This window comes from Talpa europaea (assembly GCF_964194135.1).
Source record: "Talpa europaea genome assembly, chromosome: 12".
NCBI classification, from domain to species: Eukaryota; Metazoa; Chordata; class Mammalia; order Eulipotyphla; family Talpidae; genus Talpa; species Talpa europaea.
The window spans coordinates 61360508-61380093 of NC_140079.1; the positions used below are offsets into that span (position 1 = coordinate 61360508).

Here is a 19586-nt window from a genome sequence, read left to right on the forward strand (position 1 = left end):
TCCTAAAAAGGATTACTCTTGAAATTAACTTTTCATATTTTAGCTTCTGCACTATATCACTGGCAACAAACAAGCTGGGTAGAGGAAAAGACTAAAGAATGCAGAAAAGACTAAAAGAAGCAGAAAGTAAGAGGAAGACAATTGTGAGAAAACTTCAGAGAGAAAGAATGTGGATCTTAAAGAGATTTACATGCACATATAAAGATACTGCATATAAAGACTTCTTCCCCAGTTCCTCTTACCCACCCTCCTTTTTCTCTCTCCTTTCTTAATTCTCTTACCCTTCCTCCCTCTCCCTTACTTTTTTTCTTTCTTTCTTCCTCCCTTCCTTTCCTCTCCTCCCCTCCCCTCCCCATCTCTCCTCCCCTCTCTCAAATTTCTCAGAGATCTCCAAGAACTACAATGTTACAGGCTTCCCTGGTGGTGCAGTGGGTTGAGCGCAGCGCTGTGAAGCTGTCCGCAGCCTCTGCAATGCCAGTTCGATCCCCAGCCTCGGTGAGGGTCCCACATGGCGCACAGACCTCTCCTGCCGTGCCTGCTGCTCCCCTCAGCAGTGTACTTCATCAGTCTGCCTGTTCTTCTCCCCACTCTGTCTCTGGTGGATCCTCTCACCCTCCCATGTCTCTGGCCTGTACCCCAGTTCTTGTATAAATAAATAAATCTTAAAAAAAGAAACCTAAGGGCCTCCCCGGTGGCTCAGTGGTTGAGCGCTGGGTTGCGAAGCTGCCGCAGCCTCTGCAGCGGCTGCCGGGGGATGGTCCCACATGGTGCGCAGACCTCTCCTGCCGCCCGCTGCTCCCCTCAGCAGTGTATTTCATCAGTCTGTCTGTTCTGTTCCCTGCTCTGCCTCTGGTGAATTCTCTCACCCTCCCAAGCTTCTGACTGTACCCAGTGCTTGTATAAACAAATAAATAAATAAATAAATCTTTAAAAAAAAAAAAAAAAGAGAAAGCCAGTGGTTCAAAGGAAAAAAAAAAAAAAGAAACCTAATCCCAATGATGACAGCTGAGGTAAGACTTTCTAACCTGATCCATCTTCAATCTTTTTCTTTCCGCTCTTCCTCTCACTCCCACCCTAGGCACCAGGGAAGGGGTCAACCAACTACCACATTAGGGGGAAGGAAAAGAGGTTGGGAAGGAGAGCTCTAAAAACTAGCTACTGGCAGAGGCAAACTTCCCCTTCTAAGATGCAGATACTTTTGTCATCTTAAGTCAAAGAGAAGACGACAAGGAAGCAAGGATGGGGCAGAAAGAAGCAACATTTGGAGATTCCAGACAAAACTGTAAAATTCATTTCTGCTTGGAAAAGGTGAAAAAGACTTTTTGTCCCTTTCTGAGAGAGAGTAAGAACCTTTCAGGCATAAGCATCTGACTTGGGGCATTACATCAGAAAGGGCAAATATGGAATGAGAATTATTAGTGGGAAAGTTAACTCTCCAATTCCTTTTTTTTTTTTTTTTGGTTAACGAAAAAACAGAACATGAAGGATTCGAAGACTTAGAGGCGATTCATGTTGCACCATCATTTCACTTCTGCCTGACCATGATACCTAGTAAATTACAAGGCCAGTTTTAAATGTACCATATCATTTCTATTAGTCAAGTGGCAAAACTGGAGACAAAGAGTCAAGGGTCCCTAATGACAATTCCAGTGGTTAAGAAGCAGACGCCAGCAGGAGGAGCTCTAACATGCTTTAGAGCTCACATTTTAACTACAAAAAGTTTAAAGCAAACTGAGAAAAACAGAAAGACAGTGTGCATTGCAAGTTGCCTTGTCAGTGAACAAATATGTGACTAAGTCCAATTAAATGCTTAGTGCGAAGCCAAGTGATGATACTGGTGGGGCCGGAGTGGCCCACATGTTCTCCCTTCCCCGAGACTCCTCGGGAGGAGGCAGTTTGATTGGGACTGGGGCTGTGGCATTAACTTTGACCAAAAAGGGAGCACAAGGATGACCTCTGGGCAGAGCCAGGAGTCATTCTTTTCCTCTTCAAGTGTCAGACTGTTTGTAAATGAGTCTTTGACACTGTCTCAAAAACCACATTTTTAAAACGGAATTGTCCTCGGTAGTTTAAGGCACTGCAAAAACTCCTAAATGTTCCCTTACTCCGTGGATTGTTGGGCCCCCCCTTTTTTTTTAAATGAGGGAAATGCTGTGTTTGTAAAAATTGGTGCTAAAAGGGCAAGGAATCATAAGTCCCCTGGGCCACGTAGAGTCTGCAGAAAGAATTAGAGTTTTCTAACACACACATGCACACATTCTCTCTCTCACTCACTCACCAACTGGAACACAAAGAATTTACTTGGGGAAACAGTGACAAGTATACGAATTTAACTGTTATCGGACTTTTAGTGTAAGCCTTTCCATTTTGGACAATGTTGTGGGAGCGGAGCGTAGTGGGTATACAGCAGAATAGGAATGATTTAATCTGAAGGAAATTTTCAACCAAGTCCTTTTTCATCTTCCGCCAATAAGAAGTCAAACTTTTTGTTTTACACCTTAATGGTATGCCACATTTTAAATTTTTATACAAGCTCCTATAGAAACTTTAACTAGACCAATTCAGACCAAAAGTCACTAAATAAAGCTAGTCTAGACGGAAAAAGCTATGAAAACCATATGTCTTTTAGGCATCTGTCTTGCAAAACTGCCATCATCCTGGAGAAATAGTTCACAAAATATGCTTTTAGGAAAATGCTGCTGTAATGACCAGGAAGGTTGAACTTAAGAAGACACAAGATGGGGAGAATTACAGCCACAATGTTCCTAAAGTGAAGGCTTTTCTACATACATCTGTCTGAACACATCTCTGAAAGGACAGGCAAAAGCAGATATGATTTATATTTCCATTATTCTAGACGGGATCAGAAAAGCGTGCAAGTCTTGTTCCTCCATACTCCTAGACAACTTTAGAACCACGGGAATCTCAGACAACTCTGTTCTCACTCAAAGAATACCATTTTGAATAATGTTGTATGTGGATGAGGCCAAAGAACCAGAACATTTTCTTCTGATTATTACCTCATCCTGCTGGGCTGCCAAGTACAGCTAGAAGGCAGGTGTTTGAAATAAGTAACTAAAGGGAGACCGTCCTATATAATTGGTTATAGGCCTAACTGAGAAAGGAGGAGAATCAGGACAGGGGTCCACAGAAGACACGTGATACAAATTCAGTCAATAGAAATGTTCTAAAACTTTACTATTCTTGAAAATCAAAATCAACAAAAAACTATGAACCAGAGACACTCTATGTGGGGGTGGACACGGGGAGGGGAGGGATTGGGGTCAAAATAAGGGGGTTGCAGTTGTATGGGGAATATAAAAATAAAATTTATTTAAAAAAAATAAAACTTTACTATTCTGATTTGATGTTGCTATCTGAATGGGGGGTAATCACCAGAGCTACCTTTGTTAGTCTAGCTACATACCTTTGCATCTCCAAATGCACTATAGTCAGTGCATTTAATCCATAGAGAAAATTAGAAACACATACTACTTTGCTGAGAAATACCATTTGGGATGGATGACAACTGAACAGTCTATGGAGACTGTGAAAGTTTTTATAAATTCCCAGGATTCCTTGTGATGCTCAGGAATATTTGACTGAGGCTTCTTGGGAACAAAGTAGTAATAGTGGTTATTGGCATGAGAGTTCCAGGTGTCTGGTCACCTAGAAGACTATGAGTGAACAGGAGTTGTCAAACAGCCACACACAGAGGTGAGGACAGTAAAAGAAGGACATCTTGGAGATGTAATTAACCAACGTTTTAAGCAAAAGTGAAGGACATTCTTTCAAATATTCATTATTCAAAGACACTGTGTTTCAAAATGAGTTAATATGCTTATTAGTATTTAAGTATTAAGATGATAATGGATAATTTGAAATATTAAAACAAGACAAGCAACCCTATCACTACCCTTTGTTAAAGATGCCTAAACTGAACTATAGGGCACTTAAGTAAGTGAATCCAGGTCTACTGATGAGTCACAGGGATTTTTCTGGCCCATCAGTTTCAGTCCTGACTGTTCTGATACTATTGTTAGAAAACTACAAGTTTGCTTTCTTCCAAATTATATATGCAGCATGGGATTTATTTTGAATTTAGACCCAGATATGTGGTGGGAAATTACTACAGTGGTTTCTCTAGTTAACACATTTACTAATGTTTCCTTAATTTTTCCACTCCAAGAGGTAATAATTAAGGTAGAATTTGCCTCACATGAAATTTATTTTACTTATTAAAATATTTTCCAATACTATGAGGCAGCAAAAGGAAATTCTAGTTGTTTTAAAAATAAGTAGACGTTTTCCTCAGTTTTTATAGCTTTCCTCTATGAATACTGACCTAAAGGTAGAACAGTGTGGAAGCTTTCTGTGGAAGGCCTTTGCGCACAGAATTGAGGCTAGATTTATCTGAGGGGGAAATTACATTCACTCTTAAAATTGGCTTTAAGAATAATCCTAATATAAACTTAAAAAAATACCCACGGTACAGAATCTATCTTACATAAGTTTAATCCATTCCCAAGTCAAATAATTTCATTTTAGACTCTCTGGGCTGCAGAATAATTTTAAAAGTCTTTTTCATTTCCTTTTCTGATAAAAGCTCTCATTCTAGATGAATATGATTAAACAAAATTCAGATAATGTTGTCTCATGGAAATCTGAAACCAAATACAGGTAGTAATTACATGGAGGAGGCAACTGGTATATTTGATTGTAAAATAAGATCATTTCTCAAATCACATCAAATTCACCTAAAGTTTTCTCTCACTATCTCATTTCCTCTTAGGGAGTCACTGTGGTGGTAGATCTAGTTGGTGGTTATCCTCTTCTCAGCTGGTTCACAAGCCCATCCCCAGAAGAAGTGGAGAAGAAACAGAATTAATTCCAATTAATTTGCACAAATTACTGGGTTCCCATAAGGGCAGTAAGAACATTATCTAGATCTTTTTTTTTTTTTTTTTTTTTTTTTGGTGTATAGAACTCTCAATGGGGTAAAATGTTGGCTTTATGAAGAGCTGGAAGTCTCTATGTCTCAAAATTGAAGTCAACAGGTCCCAGTCTGGCTATTGGATAGGAGTGACTGAAAATTTTGTTACTGTTTTTTTGATTAAGGTTTTTTTGTTGTTATTCCTTGACTGGAATGTGTCCATTTGACAAACCATGTGAGCCAATAATTTTGACTGGAAAACAGGAGTGAATATTTCCTAGTGTTTATGGGAATACTTTTAAAAATTGTTCCAGAAATTAGAGCACATGTTACTGGTGGGTTTGTCTATCATGTGACTCTGATGCCTGAAAAGTAGCCAGAAGTAAAAGAAAGTACCAGCCGTGTGATGAGGCTGCAAAGACCTCATCGTAGCTTTAGACCTTGCCCCACAAAGGGATTCTTCTGTTTTTGCTCAGAGTTGCCACATAATCTAAACTTCATCTAAATACTGGTATGAAGGCATCAACACGCACACAGATTCTCTCAGACCCAATGGCCTCCCAACACTGCACTTAAAAATAATGGCCAGACCAAAAGCAGGATAAACTTTTGGCAATTGTATTTGATAGGCCAAATGGATTTCATCTGGCAACTAAAGGGTGTAAATATGAGTTGAGATTCAGAGGTTCCTCCAGCAAATAGTTACGAAGTATTGTCTCTAGTAAGTTGAAGGATTTCAGTGTCTGGCCTTTTAAAGTTCTGTTTAAGCAGCGACAAAGTTATGACAAGCAGACAAAAGCCACCAAACGCTCAGCTAAATCCCTGACTCCTTTCTCCTGTTGCTGGAGGTAGGGACTGAAGGCACATTCTGAGTAAAAGATGCTACATTCACATTTTCACCTTTCATTTCCTGGCTGTTTATTGGTTAAAGCAACTTCAGTAAGCTCAATTTTGCTTCTAATCTTTCGTGGTAACTGGTAAGTCAGGGGGAAGGAAGCAGCACCCAGCAGCCCATTCTTGTAATTTGCTGCTTGGATAAAATTTAAAGGCGACAGAGCCATGAATTATGTTGTACCATGAATCTCTGAAGTCACTGAAAAACATGCCATCTAACCATAACTGTCTGGATGTGAAGGTTTCCCCTGGAAAATCATTCTTTTCTTACAGCGAGGGAGACAAAAGAGGGCAGTGAGGAAACAGAAGCACTAGCTTGTGTATGTCTGCAAGACTGTGTCTGCTTACACTGGGTAGAACTTTTTTCTTTTTTCTTTGAGCTGACATCAACTTGTATAGAGGAACATTCAGCAGATTCCACTGGTGACAGTTTGCTGCTGACTGGCCACAGGAAGAATAATAATCTTTCACTGTGCATTTTTCACTGGTCAGTGGCTCTTTTGCCAGACTCCGGTCTTGGCTATTTTCCTCTATCAATCAGGTGAAATGCAGGGCAGAGCAGGGCAGAGCAGGGCACTCTGAAACTTAGAAGGCTGTCCTGGCGATGGTTAGAGCTTAGCAACTTAGAGCCCGAAGAGAACAATGACGGAGCTATTTGCTATTATTTGTCATGGGGTGTGGGAGCAGTTATGTCTGGTTAGCTTAATGCCAGTTACCACTGGTCTAACAGCAGCATATTGTTATATTTACTGCCGCCTGCTGCTGTTTGCATTTACATTGCTTATACTTTGCCTCATGGAGATCCCTTCTCATTTTTCTTTGTTCTTCTACCCTCCTGCAACAGGGATGTTTGGGCAAGTTAGAGGAGGCACACATTGCAAACAGAAAGGCAATCTGAAGTCTACCTTGACACATCTGCAAAGCTCCCACATTCTGATCTCCAGAACACTTGCCGTTCTGTCTTTGGGTCTCGCCTAAACAGACTGCCAGTCATCTGTGCTGTGGCAGGATGGAGATGTTTGTGTAAAGTAGACTCAAGTTTTCTAGACCCAAGAAGGAAACCACCAGATTAATTTTACTTTCACTTAAATCAGATTGAAACCAAGACCCGAAGAATAAAAAAACTTTGACATTAACCATTGATTCACCTTGGTGAGATATTATGTTACAACCAGAATTGTTGTGGAATTGCAATGATTTCAATGGGATATTTAATTGAGGGGCTTACATAAAATTGGCATTTTATTTAGTGAACAGCATGTGATCAAATTTCTATTTTCATTGAGCTATATTAAACATCATGGCAACTCACGTTAAACCTGAAACAAATTATTAATTACATTCCGGTTTCAGCAACAAATGTTGTAATCCAGTAGCCTCAGAGATGCCTTCAATATTAAGAATCAGAAAGAACACCCCAAATTGTTTCTATTTTTGGCAGTTTTACTTTAGGAAAAGTCTTTTGCTTAAGTTTCGATCCCAATGCTAAATATAAAAACTATTCCCTAAAAAAAAAATAAAAATCTGATGGAGAATTTATTTGTTCTTTAAAGGAGAGGGATAGTGAAGAAAACAGAAAGCTTCATGGCCAGAATCAGAAATCACAGGAGGAATGCATCATTTGTCCAAATGATACTCAGCTGCTAAAAGAAGTCATACTCTCAGAGGACTGTTGAGGACAGAGTAAGTCAGGAGGTTTCCAGTACTTGGTTTCAGGGGAATCAGACACAAGCTAGTCACACAAGTTGCTTAATTGTCCTTGTACCCTGAGCCCACGACTTCAAGGCTCAGCAGCTTCATCCTTCATGGCACCAAACCTTGATGTTAGGGATGCAAAGACATACTCATAAACATTGTGGGCTTATCTTCACTTAAAATTTGGGGGACTGGCTAAAAGTTCAAACCAAAGAAGGAGCCCTTATACCTAAGTGAAAGAGCTTCTGGGTTAACTGTGAATTAAATCGACATGTAAAATATATAAAATACATAAGCACAACAGGAAATCAAGATCAAACATTTAAAACAAGAGGAAAGTAAATTATAAAGAAAGCCAATGACTTGCACCTCTTTAAGGAAGAAAATATGAGGGCCTGGATGGACTCTTTATATAGATGGGTTTATGTATATTTTGCTATGTTTGGATTAATAATGAATTACTGAGAATGTGGGGCTGTGATGAGACTTTCAAAGTGTGCCATGGAAAGTTGAACCACATGAGTCAGGGCCCGAGCCTAAGTGGGAAACCCTGGGTTAATCTTGAGGCTACCCTGGATGGTCCCTGCAGTGAGGGGCATCAGCTCCATCATGGGGCTCACCAGAGACTCATTCATTGGAACATTTCTTGGTTTCCATATTGAGTTTCTGTCATGTGGATGAGCCAGTGCAAAGGGCAAATCCTATCCCATGATACCGTTTTGCCATTTTTAAAAGACAGCATCAGACTTGGTGACAAGGGTAGTTAAAAGAAAGTCCTTCTAGTATTCAACATTTTTTTCATAGAGTTGGGTGATGAGGTAAATGAGCTTGCTTTTCCTTGGAAAGAGACCCTTCCTCCCACCCTTATCCCCTTTTGACCGTTGCAAAATAGCTTAGTCCAAGGAAAGGAGAGAAGAAAAATGAGTGAAATAATGCCAGAGTCGGCTGTTGCCAGGAAAAACACACTCTGATTCAGTTAATTTGTTCTGTTAATGTCAAAGGCTGTGATTCCCAACTAATTTTAAGAAGCTGTAACTGAAAATAGCTACATCAGTCCTAAAGTTAGTGTTTGATGAAGATTAGAATCTTCAAGTAAGAGAATAGGGCCCCTAAGGAGGTCTGTTTAAGATCATCTGGCTAAACAAGAACACAACTGACTGGGTTTTTCAGACAGAGTTTTAGCCCCTTCAGAGAAGTTGAGTGGGGGTGAGAGGGGATGGGGTAATCCAAATATTCTGGCAATAGAAAATGTTCCACAAATCACAGATTTGTGTCCGCTCAACTTACTCATGACAGAAGCATCCATTCTGGTGAGTCTCTTTGGGATAGAGATGCTCTCCTAGTTCAGGTGGAATTAATTAAAACAGGCACAGAGTTTGCAATATTTCTAGCTCCCTCACCGAAAGGCTCCATGCACACAAACCAGAACATTTCTTGAGCTGCTGAGAAAAACCTGGCCAAAACTCACTCTACCAGCCCCTCTCCTTTCTCTTCCTTTACACTAGGAGGGCAAGATGTGATAATAACATCTTTTTTTTTTTTTTTAAAGAATGCTCTTGCTTACTGTATTATTGCAAGTGTTGTCATTACCTCTGATTAGGGTTAAACTAAAAAGTAAAGGTGCTCTTTAAAAGTCACGATCCTAATTTGCTAATGAAGGCACAAATTATCCAGGAGAAAACTATGTACAGGCACACGCTGAACGGCAGAATCTTTTACCTCTGAAAGTTCAGTTACTGCCTTTGTAATATTAAAGCCCACAGGGAGCCAGCGGGACAAGGCTTGTGCTGTCTTGTCACGTTATGAGTTTCTGGTTTCAGATAAAAGAGGAGAAAGGGCTCTTAAGAAAGCAAAGAACTTGAAAAAAATCAAACTTCCTTCTCGGAAAGCTAAGGGTTGTTTTCCTGGAGATGATGGATAATGGCATTTCAACTTTTAAAAAAGTTTTTAATAGAGAAAATAGAGGCAAGTCACGGAGGGAAAAGAGGATATATAAATAAATAGAACAAGGTGAAGTTTCAACAAGAGTTCCCCTTAACTTTTTTTTTCTGTCTTTCTATCTTTGTCTCTTTCTTTTTCTTTCTTTTTTTGAAATCTTAAACCCCATTTCTGGCTTGCATTTGGTAAGATTCCTGCTCTGGCTTTTATTAAAAACAGACTTTATGTGGTCAGAATTCTCCATCTAAAGCTAAACTTTAATAAGCATAAGGATCCTGACAGAGTCTTTCTTGCTTTCTCTCAGGTGACACCCGTGCCCCCCCCCAACCTCCCCAGGGATTTCCCTCCCAAGACGCTGAACTGGCCCTGAAACTTGAAGGCTCAGCACAAAACAACCAACTTTCCTCTTTTACTCTGAACTCATTTCTGTTTTACATTTGAGACTCCTTACGAGGCCAGATCAAGTTAAGTCTGGCTCTAACTTAAGAATATTCTAGAAATTCTGAATAACACAACTGTTGTCCTATAAATTCCCCAGTGCAGGCAAGGTTAAATCCAGTGACTCCAGCTTAAGGCTACTGATTTCTGCCGGGCTACCTTCTGTGTGTGAGCTCGGAAATACCAAGGGCGACTCCACCCAGCTTAACAAATCAGTTTAGCATTCAACATTTGATTTCTCCAAGGGTATTGGCAAGCCAGCTTATCTGAAACTAAGGTAAAGCAGCCAAGCGAGCAGACGAGACATGCATGTTCATTCCCCAGGACAGGCACACCAGGTTGCTCTGGTTCCTTCTTACAGCTAAACAGACAAAAGAGTGGGCTGCCACACCCCTGCATGGGACTCCCACCTTCCCACCATCAACATCCTTTCCAGTGTCTCCATACCTCCCTGGCACAATGGCTGATACTTTCCTAGTCAATTTGAGGTTTCCAGGACAATAATTTAATCTTGCTTTAAGTGAGGCTCAATGCTGACATAAATGTGTGTTTTCTCTCTTTCTTTCTTTCTTTCTTTCTTTCTTTCTTTCTTTCTTTCTTTCTTTCTTTCTTTCTTTCTTTCTTTCTTTCTTTCTTTCTTTCTTTCTTTCTTTCTTTCCTTTTTTTTTTTTTTTACAGGGAAAATCTTTTGAATACTACGGCACAGTGGCTCTAAGGGAAGGAGGGACTTATACCTCATCGTCGTCTCCCTTTGACAGTGTCTAAGAGATTTTTAGTGGTCACAACCGGAAGAGTGAAATTGACATCCAGTGAGCAGGGACCAGGATGCTGCTAAACATCCTAAAATGCACAGGACAGCCCCCCTCCACCCTCCCCTCCTAAATATCAATGGTAGTGAAACCAGGGTTGAGAAACCCTGGTGTAATGAATGGGAGACTGGTCTCTGTCTCGAGTCAGACTCCTTGAGACTAAAAGGCCCTGCTGCACTGGGGCCTGGTTTAGTAGCCTTGGGCAACTTAACTTCTGTGCTTCATCTGTAAAATGGATAACAACCTCTCTCCCTGGGCTGATTGTAAGCATTAAACCAAAAACATGCCTGCCAAACTCATGGAATAGTGCATAGCCTATATTGAGAGCACAATAAATGTTAGCTATTGTTTTTGCTATTATGACTAGAAATTTAGCTCAGTTTCAAGTTAATTATAAGCCAAACCTCCTGAGTTTAGAGGGAAAGGTATATAGGTTTGAGAGAACATATCTCCTGTTTGATAAGGACCAATATGATTACAGTAACAACCAAAGTCATTTTAGTCGATCAAACCCTTTCAATTACCTCATCGCACATGAATTGGGCAGCAACTTTGTTGAATTTGTCTGTTTCACGAGGAGGTGGGGCTACTAGTTAGTTAAGTGCTTGAGGTCTGTGGCAAACTAGGTCTTCTGATTCCACATCCCCTGCTGTTCCTGCCATACCACCCTTTGCTTACTAGTTTTAGAGGCCCTTTATCTTTACACCCAACAGCTTGAAGATCAAAATAAATGTAAGCATGGCCATCAGAGGGGGAGGTGATTGGGAGTTTCCTGGGTTGTGGGGTCACTTCTCTTTACAATACAGGGAAGGTAAAGCTTTCTTTCAGGGAGTGCAAAAATATTTAATCCTCTGAATGGAAGTTTAAAAAAAATGAACTTTCTGTAAATGAGCTAAATATCTTTCTTTTTAAATTTCTGATTTTGAGGGACAAACATAATTTTTGAAATTTCTAATTAAACACATGTTACCTCTTGATATTTTACCTTTGAATGTATGAGGGTGAGACTGTTGCTCTAACTAAATATGTTTCAAGTTCCATTTATTAGTTATTTTGTTTCAACTAGGCCTGAAACTTGCCTATAAATACCAAAATGCATTACTCAAATCTCAAATATGGTGAGTGACTCTACACAGCAATCAGGTCTGTGTTAAAATATGCTGGTTTAATCAGCGGGATTTTTTACTCAACCTACATTAAGGTTAAGTCATGTTGGGTTTAAGGGTCAAAGCTGAGAGGGCGGATGGATAAGACTCCTTGAAGTAAGTGGTTTTCTAGAATTCCTTTGGTGACAGGGGAGGTGGAGCCTTAGCTGGTGATACTGTCGTGACCTGTGAACACACAGCTCATGTCAAACCAGCCATGGCTCTCTTGTTTCAAAGAGCTCCCTCAAATTCTGCAAACAGCTGCCAACCTGTCATTCATCTGGATCCAGTTTTCTTTGATCCCATTTTGTTTGTGCTCGTTTATAAGGAGAGGTTTATTATGACCACATATTGATTTTTAAATGGTGTCATTGGCTCAGCAATTTTCCTGTGATCCTCTTCCAGGTAAAACTGCAAACATGTAGGATCCTACCTTTGCCATTTTTCCCCCCAGCAAATTTTGTCTGCCTTGCTATGAGAAGAGAACCAAAGAGCATCCCCCACACAATTTCAAGCACATAGGGCACACTTACCTCGGGACACTGGGTGGGGCCCTTGTGGGCCGAGAGGGAACTTGCGGAGGGGCTCCAAAGGAGTCGCTGCTGTTGGGAAAAGGGGGTAATGGGCCAGGCCGGAAAGGAACTGGGGGAGCCCCTGAGTGGGGGCCGGGAGAGGGGATGGCTGGGGCAGGCCCGCGGCCAGATGTAGGCCGAGGGAGAGGAGCGCTCAGCGTCGGCCTCCTTTGGGTGGTGGGACTTGGAGGGGGTGACCTGGGGAGAGAGACCAACAATGATTTGCCCTCTCTTGCTTTTTGTCTGAAGTAATCTACAAACAAATATGTGATAACTTCCCAGCTGCTTTTTAAAATTTATTTTTTGACTAAGTAACCCAGATACATATTATAAAAGTTTAAAGGTATGAAAGGATAAATGGTGAATGGAAATTTCCCTCCCCCACTCCTCTCTGTGGTGATAACCAATAGTGGTTTCTTGTGTATCCTTTTTAACTTCATTCTACGATACTTCCCTCTATAACTCATTTTGCACATTGTACAACACAGCATCCCACAAATCACTCTTTTTAAGCTTCACACAACTTGACTATCTGTTCATTTCAGTACTTACAGACCTGTGTTAGCCTTTTTAACGGTTGTATAACATTCCACCGGGAAGATGTGGTATGCTTGTCTTTGAAGGGAGTTGGGACCATCTGACTTTCTTTCATTCCTGAACCTAAGTATCTTTCCCCCTGCTCTTTTCTCTTTAGGTTATTACTGGCTTAGAGACACATGCTCAGAAAATGCACCTTGGCCTCCTGGGACCCTCCTCCTACCTGCGGGTGTGCTGTATCCAGGAGTCGTCCACAGGAGGTGGTGCAGGGGTGAAGGTGGTGGCAGTGTTGATGTCGCCAATGATCACAAGGGCTTCTTTCAGGGCTTGGTACATTCGCAGCATCTCGTCTCTGCGCTGAGCCTGCTCAGCAGATTCCTCCATCAGAGTATTTTGGTCCTCTGAAGAATACAACTGTGCTAGGAGCTCTGAATTTATGAAGTCTTTAACCTGTCAGAACACCACAAAAAAGTAAAAGTGGGAGTGAGTTGTGTAAACTGGTTCGGAGTCTGTGGACAAAGTCCATAAAAGTCCATCTGTTTACTCTTGTTTTCTTTATTATCCTCCTGATCCTCAGTACTAGTGCCAGTTTTTCTCTGTGTGTGGATGTTGACACTGAAGGATGATATGGATTCATTAAAAAAAGGGCCCAGCCCTGCTAACAGCAGAACAGGGCATGTCAACTGCAAGCATATCCACAGAGTTGCCTGAGACTGCTTGGCTTACAGATCAGGGAAGGTCCAGAGGTGATTGACACTGCTGTAAAGGGACCTGTGTTACACCATGTGACCCACTCTTTGGAACTCCCAGTGCTTTACCAAAGCCACTGGAGTATTGTTATCACATTGGGTTTCAATGTATCTCAAAAACGGAATTAGCACCAGTAAATGAATATTTTAAAAATACAGAACTTTATATAATTATGCAAATTGACTTAACAAAAGGAAAGTGATGCATTCTCTGCGCTCTGAAGATTTACGATAGAAGCTACTTAAAAGTGATGAGGACCTACATGAGGTCTAAACCCAAACTGAAATAGCAATACCCACAGGTCTTAGGGGAGATGCTAACTGACTGTGGGAGACGGCATCAACTGCCTTATTTCATCAAATCCAAGACACCATTGATATTTTTTAAAGATTTATTTATTTATTTATACAAGCACTGGGGGCAGTCAGAAGCACAGGAGGGTGAGAGAACTCACCAGAGCCAGAGCGGGGAGCAGAACAGGCAGACTGACGAAGTACACTGCTGAGGGGAGCAACAGGCACGGCAGGGGAGGTCTGTGTGCCATGTGGGGCCGTCACCAATGGCCGGGGATTGAACCGGTGCTGCAGAGGCTGCAGGCAGCTTTGCAGCCCAGTGCTCAACCGCTGCGCCACAGGGGAGGCTCGACACCATTGATTTTAAGACACGAGACTACATGATGTGCAGTTAAGAATGAAAAAAACACCTTCAACTAAACAGAGACAGAATGTTCAGGTACCATTGAGTGTAAGATGTGTCTTCACCTCAGAAGTATTAAATGTGAAGAAAAGGAAATCTGAGAATCAATGAAATATAGCATGTCCCTAGTGCCTTCACAAGTTACATGCCTTAATTCTCACCTCATACTTATGAAACATTATTATCCCAAATTTACAGATAAAGAAACTCAAGTTTAGAGAGTTTAAGTAACATGCCCAAAGTCAGACAGCTAACCTAAAGTCTTCTGACTTGAGGTCTAGAGCTTTTTTATTACCTCATTACTTCACTTTGATTGAAAGCTTAGAAGAGACAGATGCTCTTTAAGTATCATTATTTCACAGTGATGCAACAAATTTACTAATGAACTTAAGCCTGGAAGATAAATCATCTTTGCTTTTTCAGTTTTTCTGTTAAATGAGAAAACTAACACTCATGTAAAGTTACTGGCTATCTCGAACAAAGTCAAATACAAGTATGTTCGTTACAAATTCAGACAGATAATGGAACACCCCTCAGATGCTCAAATTTCCTGGGTTGCAGCTAAATTTCTAACTCAGAGATGACAAGAAAACACATAGCCCTGTTATTTTTAAAGGTATCAAAACATATTAATAATTCCACCAATCAAAAAAGCTCAGCAAAAACAGCCTCACTGGGGAGGAATAAGCAGTGTCTTCTCCATGTATCTTGTAAAGCAAGAGGGATTCAAATATGGAAATAATCTAATATAAAGGTATATTTGGGGAATATTTTGGAGGAGTGGAAGGTTTCTGAGCAGCAGTTGTTGGAAGGTACATTTGGCCAGGTAACCTGGGGCCATGGGTGAAGGCTTGAAAAGCCAAGGAAAAGTGTTTGAACTCGATCCTCTTGACAATAGGAAGTCATGGGAGACCCAAATAAATGAGACAATAAAAGAGTTATAATAAAATGAATCTGGATGTGATGGAGAAAAAGGGTGGTAGTAGAGATAAATCTATTAGAGACAATTGTAAATCATTTAATGAGATGTGAAGAGTTTAAGAAGGTTTCAATGGAATGGAAAAAATGGGCACATAAAGATGATATTATGAAGGAAAAGGCAGCTGGACTTGGTGCAATTTTAATGTGAAGGGCAAGAAAGAGAGGAACATTCAGACACCTCAAATATTGAAATTTGGGTAAGTAGAAGCATAAAAAACCAGAACTCAAGAAAAAAGTCAAGATTTAGAGGAAAGTCAGTAAATTTGACCTAAAGAATGATTCATTCCTCTCCTCATATTTATTCACTTCTAAACACACTTGCACATAACCAAGAAGTCATGGACATTTGCACAAATCCTCCAGTGTTGTGTGTGTGTGCATTTGGATAAATGGTGCAACTCAAATTCAAAACCAGACAACTTTCCTGGCAGTGATCATCAGCTGGGCTAAGCTCTTTAGAAGCTTTACATCTTACTGGAGTATCACTTAGAATCTATTAAACACAATTTAAAAGAAGATCTTTCCAAGAATAGATTTAAAGCAGATCTGAATTAAGAAGCAATTGTCAAACAAACCACGAAATAAAATAATAAAGGCCTGTTTCAGCATTCTGATCAAAGATCTGCCTTGAATCAACTCTTCCACATCAGAATGTTACACACTAAAACTTGCCTACCATCCAAAAGATTTGGCAATGTTCTGAAATAATATGAGTATTATTAGCATGAGAGCAATAGCACTACAGTGCTGTGGTTAAGAGCAGATGCTTTGGAATCAGACACTTCTGAATTTGCATCCTAGCTGTAACACTTATTGTTCTTGGGCAAGTAACAAACTCTTTTGAGTCTCAGGTTCCTGATCTGTTCAGTGAGGAGAACAGTAGTGGTTGTCTCAAGAGTTGTGAGGATTAAATGAACACATGAAAATTAATTGTCTAGCACGAGGCCTCGCCTTCAGTTAGGGCTCAATAAACAAAAGCTTTTATTTTTACAGCCTATAGGCTGAGCTGTCATTGGGCATGTAGAGGTAGATCACAGACTGCGAGAACACAGGCATCAAGTGACAGAGGTCTATATAGAATGTAGGTTAAAGTTTTATTTTGCAAGTAGATTTTAGAAAGACTCTTCTCCTGCTGCTGCTAGTCTAGTTTTGTGATGCTACCACTGGAGTTTGGAACAAAAGGTGGGGGTGGGGGCGGGACTCTGGGGAGTTTCCAGACACTTCAGGGACTTTCTGAGCCGTTTGTATATCAGTGGTACAAATATTTAAATCAAGGATTCTGTGCGACAATTAGAGGCCAAGTGGATCCCTTTTATATGATAGCATTTAGAAAATATCTCATAGGACATTACATAAACTAAATATACTTGGATGTGAGATCTGAAATAATATTTATGCTTTTAATTATAACACCTTATAACCTATACATCTTGTATGGTTTGCAAAAAAATTTTTTCACACACAAAACCTCATTCCAGTTCAAACTCTTCAGCTAGATAAACAGGCATGGCTGCACCATGTCGTTCTGCTCAGTGTAAAGGAATGTGAGGTCATTAAAAGCGTTCCACATGTTTTCCTCTTTCTTAGTTTAACCCTTCTCTAGCGATCTGCGATCTTCCTGGATCTTAAGCCTTCTTTGTCTTTATTATTGAGACCATTTTGAAGCCTCTCGACCAGAAGAGCCATTTTTAGAGTTTGCATACAGTTCAGTTACTAAGGAAACCATTTCCTTAAAATCTAAATTTCTGGCTGGGAGGGCTGCAGTGTGGAACACAGGATCGGTCTCATTCACGTGAAGGACACAGACAAATGTAACTGAATCTTAAACTTGCTTCGTTTTGGAGAGGGGCTTCCAAATTCCATTCCAATTTCCATTCTCTGATTTCTCATTGTTCTCTCATACCTACTTAATGCTCTCTTCCTTTTCCCAGGGACTTAGTTCTGGTAAAGGCTGACAAAGTTTTCCTTTTCAAAAAAGGAACATCCCTTGACTCACAAACATAACGTCAAACAAAAACAGTCACAACAGAGAGCACATACTGTAGGATTCCCAAGATGAAGAACAGACGGAACTAATCTATGGTGTGAGAAATCAGGGGTGTTCCCCTTGGTGGGGAGAAATGGGGGCTGGAGGGAGCAAAATGGGGGCCTCTGGGGTTCTGGTCATGATCTGTTTCTTGCGCAGAAGGCTGAATTCTTGACCCGTGGAAACATTCATGCTCTGGTATTTAAGATGTACTCTCTCCACCAATAATGAACATTTAAAATAACACCCTACTTCACACACATTAAAGTTATAGTAAGTTTTGCAACTAGGGCACATGTTACTAATTTTCCAAAGTGCCACTGACCACGGAGAGTGAGTTTGGCCTCCAGGGGTAGGGGCTCAAGCTGCTGCACATAGTCCAAGTGTGAAATGCCTCTAGGTTCATATTTGTTTCTGAAAAAGTACCATAAAAATCTTTTATATTTTATTTCATATTATCTGGGTTTGTCTGAATATGAGGAGCAGTATTTTAAATAACATACTGCTTAAGATTTACAACAGTATTTTGCACATTCAAACAAACCTAATGAAGTCTTCAAGTAAAACAAACCCTCGGGGAAGGTCCGCCAGAAGTATACCCTATGGGTGGCAGAGCCCTCTCATTTTAGAAGGCTGACATAGTTCTCCTGATGCTGGCTTATGTATTATCTGAGATGGAATGGAGAGAATATCAGTGAATGAGAAGAACTGAATTTTAAACTTGATTCTGCCACACTCCAGCTGTGTAATCTTAGGAGAATCTCTTAACTCTTCAGAGCCTCCATTTTTCATTTAAAGTCTTGGGAAAATAGGCCTCCCCAGTGGTGCTGTGGGTTGACCACAGCGCTGTGAGCCTCTCTGCAGCCTCTGCAGCGTGGGTTCGATTCCCGGCTGGCCAGGGAGATTCCCACATGGCATGGCAGACCTCTCCTGTTGCGCCCGCTGCTCTCCTCAGCAGTGTATTTCAGTCATCTGCCTGTTTTGCTCCCTTCTCTGTCTCTGGTGAATCCTCTCACCCTCCTGCGCCTCTGGCCTATACCCCAGCTCTTGTATAAAAATAAATAAATCTTTAAAAAAAAATTAAGTCTGGGGAAAATAATGAATACTCAAACTGGTGGTTGGCCATGGGTTGAAACACAGAATTTTGTGCAACTTTGCTGCTCACACTTTTAGAGTAAAGCTGGAACCCACTTTCCTGACAGTCTGATGGAGAACTTCTGCTGGGTGAGCCACAGAGAGGAGGCCATCAGAGTGTCCTTGCCCTGGGGTGTTTTCGTGTGTGCTAACTCTGAAGTCCAGAGCAGAACTTGCTGCTTTGACTGTAGCCCGTCCAGAATGCCTGCCTGTCATAAACTTGCTATTTCTTTGTGCCGCTGTTACCTGGTATGTTTAAGCAATGAAACAGCTGCTGCATTTCAATAGACAAAGGCTTACAGTATGTCTGAGGCAAGGCATTTATTGCTGGCTTTAAACTTCTTAAACAATTCCATATGGAGACTTGAGTGGCAGAACACTTAATGTAAACTTTCAAAGGAAACTGCCCACCAAATTCTGAACTTTATGAAAGTTGGCTGAAACATATTCTTTTTCAGAAGGCAGAATAGCCATTCCCATTTCAAAGAGAAATTGCTACAGCATCACTTTTGATAGGCCAGAAATAGAGGGTCCCCTTTTAGGTATTTACTGGTTCTGCAGGAACAACTAGCTTTTTCACTCAAAGCCATTTATAGAAGCAGTGGGGTTAAGTGGATGGAATTTAGAGTGAGAGTCAAGGTATTCATTTTCTAGTTGTAATTCAATGATTAATTCTCTTACTTGAAGAACACTTCATTTTAGATCAAATAATAATAATAATAATAAGAAGAAGAAGAAGAAGAAGAAGAAGAAGAAGAAGGAGAAGAAGAAGAAGAAGAAACACACAAGAATGATACTATGCTGTATGTTCACTGTTTTAGATCCTCATACTCCACAGGGTGCTTCTGGGATAATCTAAAAAGTGTTCAGTGGTCTGTGCAAGTAGGTGCTATCACCATATGAGTACATTTTTAAAAAGGGATCTATATTTTTATATACAATTAAAATATATAACTAAAGATGTGAAATTATTTTCTCGTAGATTCTACATTATAAATTTTAAACACAGATAACTATTAGTTTCATAAGAAAGCAGCA

The 19586-nt window shown here is 40.5% G+C and overlaps 1 protein-coding gene across 6 annotated transcripts in view; it reads right to left on the minus strand.

Annotated features, from left to right (window-relative positions):
• DNM3 (dynamin 3) overlaps positions 1-19586 on the minus strand; it is a gene marked incomplete at both ends in the record, with an annotated part of 492105 nt that overhangs the window by 17385 nt on the left and 455134 nt on the right. For all 6 annotated transcript variants that reach the window (XM_084251016.1, XM_084251015.1, XM_084251013.1 and 3 more), the window contains 2 exons: positions 12386-12622; positions 13185-13411. In XM_084251016.1, the coding sequence (XP_084107142.1) occupies positions 12386-12622; positions 13185-13411 (464 nt within the window). The remainder of the gene's footprint in view (positions 1-12385; positions 12623-13184; positions 13412-19586) is intronic.